The sequence below is a fragment of the Triplophysa rosa genome, linkage group LG2 (genome assembly GCF_024868665.1).
Source record: "Triplophysa rosa linkage group LG2, Trosa_1v2, whole genome shotgun sequence".
Taxonomy (NCBI): domain Eukaryota; kingdom Metazoa; phylum Chordata; class Actinopteri; order Cypriniformes; family Nemacheilidae; genus Triplophysa; species Triplophysa rosa.
In genome coordinates this window covers 14,307,899-14,319,437 of record NC_079891.1, presented here as the reverse complement: position 1 = coordinate 14,319,437, position 11,539 = coordinate 14,307,899, and the positions used below count along the sequence as shown (strand labels likewise).

The 11,539-nt window shown below is 45.1% G+C and overlaps 1 protein-coding gene across 3 annotated transcripts in view; it reads left to right on the top strand.

Annotated features, from left to right (window-relative positions):
- adamts3 (ADAM metallopeptidase with thrombospondin type 1 motif, 3) overlaps window positions 1-11,539 on the top strand; it is a 226,468-nt gene that overhangs the window by 169,462 nt on the left and 45,467 nt on the right. Inside the window, exon 16 of one of the 3 annotated variants that reach the window (XM_057328004.1) lies at window positions 6,811-6,894. The exons of 1 other annotated variant lie outside the window; for it this stretch is intronic. In XM_057328004.1, the coding sequence (XP_057183987.1) occupies window positions 6,811-6,894 (84 nt within the window). Of the gene's footprint in view, window positions 1-6,810; window positions 6,895-7,396; window positions 7,478-11,539 lie in introns of all 3 variants that reach the window. One more of the 3 variants, XM_057328011.1, reaches the window with a different exon arrangement.

Below are 11,539 nucleotides of genomic sequence, written 5' to 3'. Positions count from 1 at the left end.
CAGTACGCGCATTGCGCTTATGCTTGGACCGCACGCAGAGCCGCAGAAGCTCTGAGCAGCTCTTTGTCTGTTTTGGAGATCAGCAGGGAGGGCTGTCTCAAACAGAGATTGGCGCACTGGATCATGGACGCCGTCACTATGGCGTTCCTGTCCTAAGATCGCCTATGCCCACTGGGTGAGAGCTCTCTCCACACTGAGTACAGCCTCCTCGTGGGCACTGGCTCGACGCGCCTCTCTGGCAGACATCTGCAGAGCTGCGGGTTGGGTTACACCCATCACCTTCGCGAGGTCCTACAGCCTTCGCGTAAAACCGGTCAGCTCGAGTCTTGCGGGCATCAGGCAAGACCGGCGACCGGTAGGGTGTACGCCTATGACAGTACCTTCCCCCCCTTTCTCCTAAGGGGGTCAGCGTACTACTAGCCTCCCTTTTTCCCCCACTGGGTGAAGAACAGGCACTCTATCCATCACTAAGCAAGCACCTCATGTGGGCGGGCTGGGCAGAGCAGCCCTGCCCCTTAGGCCGGGTATCACCTGAGTTATTCGCAACATAGCTCTAACCGGACCTAGTGCTACCAGACATTGCAACCCCCCAGCAGGGCGGTTCCATCTGATGTATCCTCATGCTGGTTCCCACCTTGGTAACCCATGACCTCCCCAGGTGGACCTCCACCTCGCGGTTAACTCCTTCACGCCGCACTTTCTTCCCATGAGTTCTCCCCCATCGGTGAGACCATGTTGGTACCTCCATTAGTCTCCTCCCTGTGGTAGGAAGTGGTCTCTGTAGCGCATCCCCCGCTTGAGGAAGTACCGCTTATCCAGTGGGGGCCTTCCCACCTTTCAAGAAAGCTCTGGGACCCCCTACCTACCCACTGGTATGTTACAATTTCGCGGTAGCGCTCACGGCTGACACACCCAGGCCAGTCAGCCTTGCTTCGTTGAGATTGTGACAGGGCACAGTGTTATGACGTTTTCTGTACCCCATCTGTCGGTTCGACACAACGTCAAGAGACAGACAGAAAGGGAACGTCTCGGTTATGGTTGTAACCTCGGTTCCCTGATGGAGGGAATGAGACTTTGTGTCCTCCTTGCCACAACACGTGCTGTCCACTGCAGCAGTCGTGAGAGGTCTCAGGCTCCTCAGAACTAAGGTGAATGAATGAGGCACGCCGTCTCCCTTTTATACCCGGATATCCGGGGGCGGAGTCCGGCATGCAAATTTCATTCGCCAATTTTCATTGGCCTTTTCTAAGAAGTCGGAAGCGATTGGTTCTCAGGGACGAACCCCATCTGTCGGTTCGACACAACGTCTCGTTCCCTCCATCTGGGAACCGAGGTTACAACCGTAACCGAGACGTTTTCCCTTGTGGAGATGTAAGCTTTTAATGGCTGTTCCACTGCACAGATTATTACTGGCAAAGAATTCAATATGAAGTGAAAAACATTGTAAAAAGCAGAACATTTTGTATCCATGGACTCACAATAGATTCTGTTATGGACAGAGCAGAGAATGCATTGCTTTATTATGCACAGCCCATCAAAAGAAAATCATGTTTTTAGGAGGAGGAGTTTCTTTATTATTCAGCCACCGGAAGCATTGTGTTAAAAGCAGAGCAGTGATGTAACTGGGAACTGACCATCTGTTCTTTAATGTTTTTTTTAGGAGCACACACTAGAACACTTCTAAATAGATCCCCCTAAAGCAATAGCAGTGAAAGTTTAATAATAGGATTATAATTATAAGACATTTTAAAACTCCTCAGTGACACTATGTCTAGTATTGTTACTGTACTGCATTGAGATGACCTAATAAATCACCAAATAAAGGCCAATTGTTTAACAATTTACATCAACAAGACAACATAACACCCTTAACAACAAGGCATTTATAGCAATGCATTGCGACACATCCAGTGTGTTCAAAATGTTGAATTATAATGAGTTCTATTGTCTTTTTTGAGTTATAATGAGTTCTATTGTCGTATCGCATCACGTCATGTGTAGAAAGGGTGTTACAATGCATTAAGGTTGTACTTTTTTTACGGTATACTTTTATGAGCATATCCTGGGAATTGCACCCATGACTGCAGTTGCTATGCTACACAAGTTGAGCTGCAGAAGATAGTTTTTCATAACCTCAAAACCCTCATGCTATTTTGAGTAATACTTGGATGGATAGATGGATCTTAATTAATAATTCTCTTTTTGGAAAGATGCATGTACCATGTGGCTCCAATATTACTTTGCATAATATTTCCTTACATAATTGCTGTTATTTTTAAACCGCCTAATTTTACGGCTCAATAGACCCAAAGAATCATGACACATCCTCAATTGCAACATTCAAGCATGACTTCATGTGGCCTGCTGTTGTGCCAAACAGGCCTATACAATGGTAACAACACTTCCACAAGCTTTTACATACTGAAACACAGGCATCGCACAGATGGCAGGACAATTGTGCCTAAGAGTATTGATTCATGTGAGTGTTTGCATTGCTTTCTGTCTTGCATCTGAAAGCGTAATTGAAGCGATGTACGGAACATTGTTGTATAGGATAATCTTCATTTTAGCAAGATTCCTACAGGTTTTATTTGACCATTCCAGTTGTCCTGGTGTGTGAATTAAGAATACAGAATGTTTACTTGTCATCGCTGCTTTAATCACTACAGCTTTATTAGCATGCCATCATATGTGTCATGTGACAGTGTTTTGAATTAATCATTTGTTTTGGCTCCAACCAGAATTTGCACGCAGCTGCTATGTACAATTTGTGTTTTATAGACTCTTGAAAATAAAGGTGCTTAAAAGGTTCTTCACAGCGATGCCATAGAAGAACCAGTTTTGGTTACACAAAGAACCAATCAGTCAATCTCTTTCTTACCTTTTAAAAATTCTGTGAAACAGAAAGGTTCTTCGGATGTTAAAGGTTCTTTATGGAACCATTTAGACAAAAGACCTCGGGTCGATGCACATACGACCGCTTCCCTACACTGGCTACAGAGTCAAGTTCCTTGGAGAGCGTGGCACACCGGCAGCAGGCGCATGGTCATCACGCTTTTCTGCCGACACACCTAACCCCCTGGTCTCCCATGACCTTCTTGCGGACAGGGATGTCTCCCTGTAGGGTTGGGGTGCCGTGTGCAACGGGCACGCAGTGTCGGGGCGGTGGACGGGCCCCCGCCTGCGTTGGCATTCAACTGCCTAGAGTTGTTGGTTGTGCTACTGGTCCGGTCGGACAGCACAGCTGCTGTGGCGTATATCATTGGTGGCATTCGCTCACGGCAGCTAACATGACTCGCCCGGCGCCTCCTCTGGTGTCAGCAGGTTATCAGTTCCCTGCGAGCCACACACATCCCAGGCGTCCTTAACCAGACAGCCGATGTGCTCTCTCGTCAGTCGACGCCTCGCGGAGAGTGGCGACTCCATCCCCGCGCAGCCGGCTCATTTGGGAGTGGTTCGGCCAGGCACAGGTGGTCCTGTTGCCTTCCCGGACTCCACCCATTGTCCGCTTTGGTACTCCCTGTCCGAGGCAACCCTTGGCACAGATGCCCTTGCGCACAGCTGGCCGCGGGACAAGCGGAAGTACGCTTCCCCCCAGTGAGCCTCATTGCACAGGTCCTGTGCAAGGCCAGGGAAGAGGAGCATCAAGTAGTACTAGTTACGCCCCTTTGGCCTAACCAGGACTTGGTTCTCGGAGCTAAGGCTCTGGCAACAACTCCCCCCTGGCCGCTCCCCCTGCCTAATTGTTTTCCCAGGGGAAGGGGCATGTTACGGCATCCCAGGCAGAACCTGGTCTCCATGTCTGGACGGGACGAGGAGATCCTGAGTGACCCACCCCCGGTCTGGTTGGGACCTCACTCAGGCTAGGGCTTCGGCCACTGGGCAGCTATACGCCCATAGGTGGCGCCTCTTCTCGTCCTGGTGCTCTTCTCGGTGAGAAGACCCGTGGAGTTGCTCGGTCGGGTACGAGCTGTCCCTTCCTCAAGAGAGACTGGGGAGTAACCTCTCCCCCTCCACACTGGGAATGTATGTAGCCGCTACGGCCGCTCATCATGACCCAAGTGCTGGGTAGCCTCTGGGACAGCACGACCTGGTCATTAGGTTCCTAAGGGGAGCGAGAGGGTGACCACCTTATCCGCGCTCCGTACCCTCTTACGACCTAGGTGGCGGGCCTCAAGAGGCCCCGCCCCCTTCGAGCCTCTCGGGGTTGCCGCTCTTTCTCAGTCTTGATAAAGATGGCTTTCCTGATGGTGCTCACCTCCAAGAGGGTAGGGGATCTGCAAGCCCTCCGTGTCCACAGATTGCCTAGAACTCGGGGCCGGGATTCTCACTTTATCTTGAGACCCCGCCCCGGCTACGTGCTCAAAGTTCCCACCACTCTTCCGAGAGACCAGGTGGTGAACCTGCAGGCGCTCCCCACTGGGGAGGAAGACCCAACCACTTCCGTGTTGTGTCCAGTACGCGCACTGCGCCTCTACTTGGACCGCACGCAGAGCCCAGAAGCTCTGAGCAGCTCTTTGTCTGTTCCGAGGTCAGCAGAAGGGAGGGCTGTCTCCAAACAGAGGCTGGCGCACTGGATCGTGGATGCCCTCGTTAGGGCATACCGATCTCAATTCGCCCCTGCCCGTTGGGAGTGAGGTCACTCCTCATGGGCACTGGCTCAGGGCGCCTCTCTAGCAGACATCTGCAGAGCTTCGGGTTGGGCTATGCCCAACAACTCCGTGAGGTTCTAATACCTATGCGCGGAACCGATGTCGGACCGGCAGCCGGTAGGGCGTACGCCTGCGAAAGCCCTTCCCTCTTCCTTAGGGGGATCAGTGGCTATTACGCCTCCCCTCTTTCCCCCACTGGGTAAAGAGCAGGCATTTTATCCATCACTAGCACCTTCCTTCCTTAGGCCGGGGAACAGTTGAGTTGTCTCCCACATAGCTCTAACCGGACCTAGTACTCCAGACGTGGTAACCCCCCCTCCATGGGCTGTTCCGTCTGATGTATCCTCATGAATGGTTCCCACCTCAGCAACCCATGACCTCCCTAGGTGGACTCTCACCTTGCGGTTAACTCCTGCAGTCTGCACATTTTCCCATGAGTTCTTCCCTGATGGTGAGACCATGTGGTGTCTCCACTAATTCCTCCCTACGGTAGGTAGTGGTCTCTGCAGCGTTTTTCCCCCGAGGGGGATTAATGCTTACCCAGTGGCCCGTACGGTGCTGGGCGGCTTCTCGCCATTTAGAGAACTAGGCCTCCGCCCGTGACGGCCGGTGTCAGGGGCTTCACAACTTTGTGGTAAAGCTCTGGGTTCCCCTTCCTCTCCACTGGATGGTCATAATTTCGCGTTAGCATCTTCGTCTGACTCGCCCAGGCCAGTCAATGTTGCTCCGCTAGAGATTGTGACGCGGCTCAGTGCTGTGGCGTCTTACATAGGAACCCCATTCTGTCGGTTCGACACAACGTCGAGAGACCGACAGAAAGGGAATGTCTTGGTTACGGATGTAACCTCGGTTCCCTGATGGAGGGAATGAGACGTTGTGTCCCTCATGCCACAAAACTGACCGCCCACCCCAGCGGTCAGGGGAGGATGCTTAAGGCTCCTCAGACCAAAGGTGAATGAATGAGTACGCCGGCTTCCCTCTTATCCCCGGACATCCGGGGAGGAGTCGGGAATGCAAATTTCATTTGCCAATTTTCATTGGCCTTTTATAAATACTCAGAAGATGATAGGTTCTCAAGACAAACCCCATTCTGTCGGTTCGACACAATGTCTCGTTCCCTCCATCAGGGAACCGAGGTTAAATCCGTAACCAAGACGTTTTGTTGTTTTTATTTCATAAAAAAATTGAATTTGTACATGACATGACTGTTACATCACATTTCTTTTTGGTATCGCTGTGCATGTACCATATGAAAGTTACCCATTTTAAATGTTCACTACTTCATATCTTTACACAAATAAGTAAACCTTGCAATTCTAACCAATTCTTCTAGAATTATTCATGCTTATGTGTAAAGTTAACATGCTTTTTTCCCCAGAGTAAATGCTTAACCCATAAGCTAGAGCAATATGTACATTACTGTAAAAGTTGTTTTTTAATGAGGGACCAATCAAAATAATTTTGCTGATATAGCCAGCATGCCACAGATGATGTTGAAAAATAATCCTTTAAGGTTTGATATAAATTTTGGTGCAGACTCACTGTACCTTGGCAAAATACCTGCTGAATTATATTCATCTACATGGAGCTAAACAGCTTAATCAAAACATACCAAGTTTGTAACTACTATTTCAATATACTGTAGAAATTATGGTGTAGAAGAACTATGTGATTATGTGGGACAAAACCAATCTACAACAAGATTAGCATATAAATGTAGTCTCTCTCACTCCCCCCACACATACACACTCAACAGCCTCCCCCTATCATCTCCCACCAACCATTGTTTCTGTCCGTGTTCTTTAATCTCTCCTTCTCCTTCCTCAACCCTATTTCGTTCTTGCTCCTTTCATGCTTGTCCTCTAACCCCATCTGAACTCTATTAGGATTACCCAGCAGCCCCATCTTTCTCTGCAGATGTCTTCCTGTCCACGTTAACTGATGATAAAACCTCCCAGCAGACACTGCCTTAAGTGACTTGGCCCTCCACTCCAATCGTTAGACTGCTGTCCATTTGTTTACGTCACAATCCTAAAACAGGCATCCTGCTTCAAGACACTGGGTTAAGAAATCGAGCTTTGGTTTGGGGGGGGTTTACATGACAATGACAAAAGAGTGCATCACACAAATGACATAACAAAACCTTCTTATCCTAAAGGGAAAACAAGAGGAGCGTTCTTATTGCCGAAAGGAGCACGGAATGTATATCTGAATGAATCGGAGGATTCTAGGAATGTGATTGGTGAGTTGTGTCATGCTTTGCAGAGGAATGGGCATCAGTAGAGAAGGCAGCATTAGTGCTCTACTCCTATTTGTTTTCTTGTGTGAAAAACGGACTCAGGGTTTTGCCATTCAGCTTCTTGCTTAATTAGTAATACATAACTGTTCCTGGTCACTCATTTATTCAAGTTTATTCAAAAATAGAACATTTAATAATTATATACAGTACATAGTCCATGATGTATTTACTGTACATGGATTTGTATTTATGAAGCAAGGATGGGGAACCTTCAGTCACGTTTTAATGCCATTTGTCTCCTCTAGGCTCGTCACGACCCCGCTGGATGAACAGTTGCAATAGTCCAACTGCTCAAATCCGAATTCTTTTACAGCTCAGCAGTGACATAGAAATGCCTTCTAGTGATGGGATGCCCACCTCTGCAAAGAACAAACCGTAGTAGACTTTGCTCACTAATTGCTTCTGCTATCTCTCCCTTTGTCGCCTTTTTTGCGCTCTTGCAAAGGTTACCTAAAGATGTTTCTCATACCCCCTGGGGCTAGACATGTGATGATCCAAGAACATGAGGCTTCTCCTCAAATTCTTGGTAAGTGATAAATGTCCTCATGTTTCTTAGGCTAAGCAGCAAGGATATCATATGCATGCCCATTCAATGTGCTGTCCAGGTAGATGTACTGTACTTTGCTAACAGTAATAGATCCATATTACTCCAGTACACATCAATGGCACCAGTGTGATTACATAAACAGCGCTACTGGAGACACCTCTTATATATGGGTAACAGCTTGCACATTTGCCAGAAGTTTCTCACAGGTTTTAGAGATAAACACTGTTCTCTCCAATTTTTCTATGCCTTTATGAACCATACATCTAGATAAATGTACCTGATTTAATTTGCCATAAAGTTTTTGAGCATAGCTAAGCATTATCAATGGTATTAGCATTACTTAAGCACTCCAGAACTGGAAATGCCCTGTAATGCATTGTTTTATGTTAACGCCCAATACATTGACAGTTTCTTAAAGGAGTGATGAATTAAGACATCAATTTTAACCCTTGCTTTTCTTATATAAGAGGGAATCATATTCAAGCAAACATCATGTAAGTGTCAGAACTGAAAACACCCTTGTTACTGAAATTACAACTGTTATTGACACCAGGTCCTGGAATGTATAAAATAAAATCTATGACATCATTGATAGGTTGAACACCTCCTCCACAGAAGAATATCAACGACTACTTATGTAGCCCCACCCACTGGTTCGCGCATGACAGTAATGAAATAAGACATTGTGCGCGGAACCAGATAGAGCGAGCAGCAATAAACATGCAGCTAAAGATCGGAAAATATTGTGCAGTCAGTGCCTGGTTGTGGAAGAACATAGTCACTGCATAACCTTCCTTCGGATTCCGACATTAGTAATGCGTGGTTGAATTTTATTTTTAAAGTCGTTCCAGCTCACTTGGGTAAAACATTACTGCGGATTCCTTTGTGAACAAGGCACAGGTCGACGCTGGATTTGCGGAGAGACTAAAATTAAAAAGCAGTGCTGTGCCGTCAATATTGGATCCGATAGGAATGGCGCAGCAATCTTATGTGAGTTCAACATTTTTGTACTATGCGTCACTATTGCTTTGTTAGAGATCGCTTGATATGCCCTGAGCCCTATTCGCACGGGATTAGTATTAACTGGGGACCTCTAGTCATTTGTAATAATTGCAGAGGTTGTCTGTGATCTTAATCCCATGCGAATCAGCCATGTCTGTAATTTGTAAAGTAAAAATTCCTACCATATTTTAACGAACACCGAGGTCCTGTGATAATATTAGTCCTGTGCGAATCGGCATCTCTGTGATTTGGCGGGTTCATATATCATTTTTCAAGGTTTTATCCACCGTTTGCGAATAATGGAGGCTTATTTGAAGTGTTTTGGTATTATTTTGGGTGCTGGGTCATATCCATAAATTACCGGAAGTCTCCCGTTTGTTTATTAATCATGGAAACTCTTGTAACATTTGAGACCCGCAATCGCGGTGATCTTTTGTCCAGGTTCGCGATCACAGGTCTCAAATGCTGACAGGTACGGATATCATTAAACACCATACAACTATAGGCTATACAAACTATACGCAAAGCCTTGCCATCACATCCGGGAAATAAGTCAGTAAATTTGAGTAAAATCACAGGCTTCATTCATCCCGTGCGAATGCGCCACATGAAATACAGATGTGGGGAGGTAATTTATAAATCACACGAGGTTCCCAGATAATACTAATCCCATGCGAATATGGCGAATGTGTAACCTAACGTTGCGTCTCTAACCAAATTCACAGAAGGCTCCAACTAAGTTTACTACTCAAACTGCTATCCAATCATAGCAGTGGGCGTTTACTTCAAAGTCTTCAATGCGGCACGCCCATTAAAATCGATTGTTTGTCGAGTGGGCCTCAAAATCCGGGTAGATAATAGCCTATTACTTACTGATTTTTATGTTTTTGAATGTAAAAACCACGTGAACGTCATAGGTAGACCTCATATAACAGTATAAAACAATAAACAAGCTCAGTTCATGACACCTTTAATACTGTGCTTTTCTTAAAAGTCCATAGTGGTCACACTTAGAATGTCCCTCATCTTCGAAGTGCATCTGCTTGTAAATACAGCAGATGAATATTATGTCCTCACCCCCATAGTAGTAGAATTTTTAATTAAACCTTACCTTATTTTAATTAGCTGGATAAGATGTTCAATGCCTTTCTTTACTGCCCTAATTAACCTTACAAGGACTCTTTCAGGCTAATTCTGTCCCATTACAATCACCTTCGGAGTGCTTAGTGCTCATTATCCAGAAATTCCCAGTCATTTTCCAAACCCTCTTATATTTAATTTAAATTATTTATAAAATTACATATTTTGCTAACACTTTCTATGACGCCTCTAATTTATATTGCATTATAAGGTCATTCTTAATGCCACAAACAATCTTATTATATGCTGTACTGTCTCAAAAATAATCATAAGTTAAAATACATTATATTATTTAAAGGTCCAGTGTGTAGTTTATTGAAGGATTTATTGAGGGAAATGCAATATAATATGCATAACTATGTGTTCAGATGTGTATGAAGACCTTACATAATAAGGTGTTATGTTTCTATTACCTTAGAATGAGCTATTTCTATCTACATACACCACGGGTCCAATTGCATAGAATTCGGCATGTTGTTTCTACAGTAGCCCTAAACAGACAAACTGCTCCACAGAGCGAGTTTCTTAAATACGTGATAATATCTTAGTCCTGTGTCAGCTGCCATAGTGCTTCGAAAGGGAAGGGAACATTGGAGTGAGCCGTCGGTTGCAAATTGCAACCTCACCACTAGATGCCGCTAATATCTCCATATTGCTCCTTTAAATGTTTGTGGTTATAACTTTTAAGAGTATGATGATTTATAACATGTGATTAACTCCACATAGTTACCATAGTAATAATGTATTGTAAGTGTTAAGGGCGCTTCACATTTGACACGATGCAATATCGCTTTACCTATAAAAAAAAAACTCAAAAGATGTACTGAGATATTATGCTATGTCAAGAGAAATAACAATTATTATACAGTATGCTAACTGAATTCATCGTGTGTTATAAATCATCATACTCTTAAAAGTTATAACCACAAATATGTAAATAATAAATAATATGTAGGTTTTTCCTAAGGCATTATGCTTGCATTATAATACAGGCTTCAAAGAAAGTGTTACTGAATTACCGGTTACACTTTATATTAAAGGTCTCCTCAGACGAGCACTTTCAACAAGTTGGTATGATTTATTAGGGTCTTCATGAAATGTCTGGAACATATTTTGCTTAAAAACACTCAATGGCTGTGTAAACAAAACCCTTCTTGCCTCGTCAAAAACAGCTATGCTCACAGCAACCAGTTTTGATGCATGTCTCTTTAACTGATAATGAGTTACAGCGAACCCCACCCCCCTTCTGTCCGGAGTGTCAACACAACACACGTATAGTAACTGCCATGGCAATGGTTTAACTAAATGATATTTCCTGAATTCCTCTGCGGTTAGTTTTGTCTTAAACGTCTCAAATCATTCGTCCGGAGAAAAAAATCAGTCACAGCAAACAGCGCATCCTAATGCACTTACATTGTGCATGTATGCTTACCTAAAATCCACGGAATCCACTGCAGATCTCAGCGGAATTACATGGATTTTAGCTCTTGTCATTGACAAGTTATAACGTTACACACACAACGTGAGAGCTAGTTTGCTGTGACAGATTTTTCAGCCTAAGCACGAATGATTTGAGACGTTTAAAATGAAACTAACCCCAGTGTTCACCCCTGTTCATTAGCAAAACAAACAGCTTGCCGCAGCTAAACATATTGACGCACATTATGTATTAACATTCATACAGCTAAACGTCTTGGTTACGGATGTAACCTCGGTTCCCTGATGGAGGGAACGAGACGTTGTGTCGAACCGACAGAATGGGGTTTGTCTTGAGAACCTATCATCTTCTGAGTATTTAGAAAAGGCCAATGAAAATTGGCGAATGAAATTTGCATGCCGGGCTCCTCCCCGGATGTCCGGGTATAAGAGGGAAGCCGGCGTGCTCATTCATTCACCTTT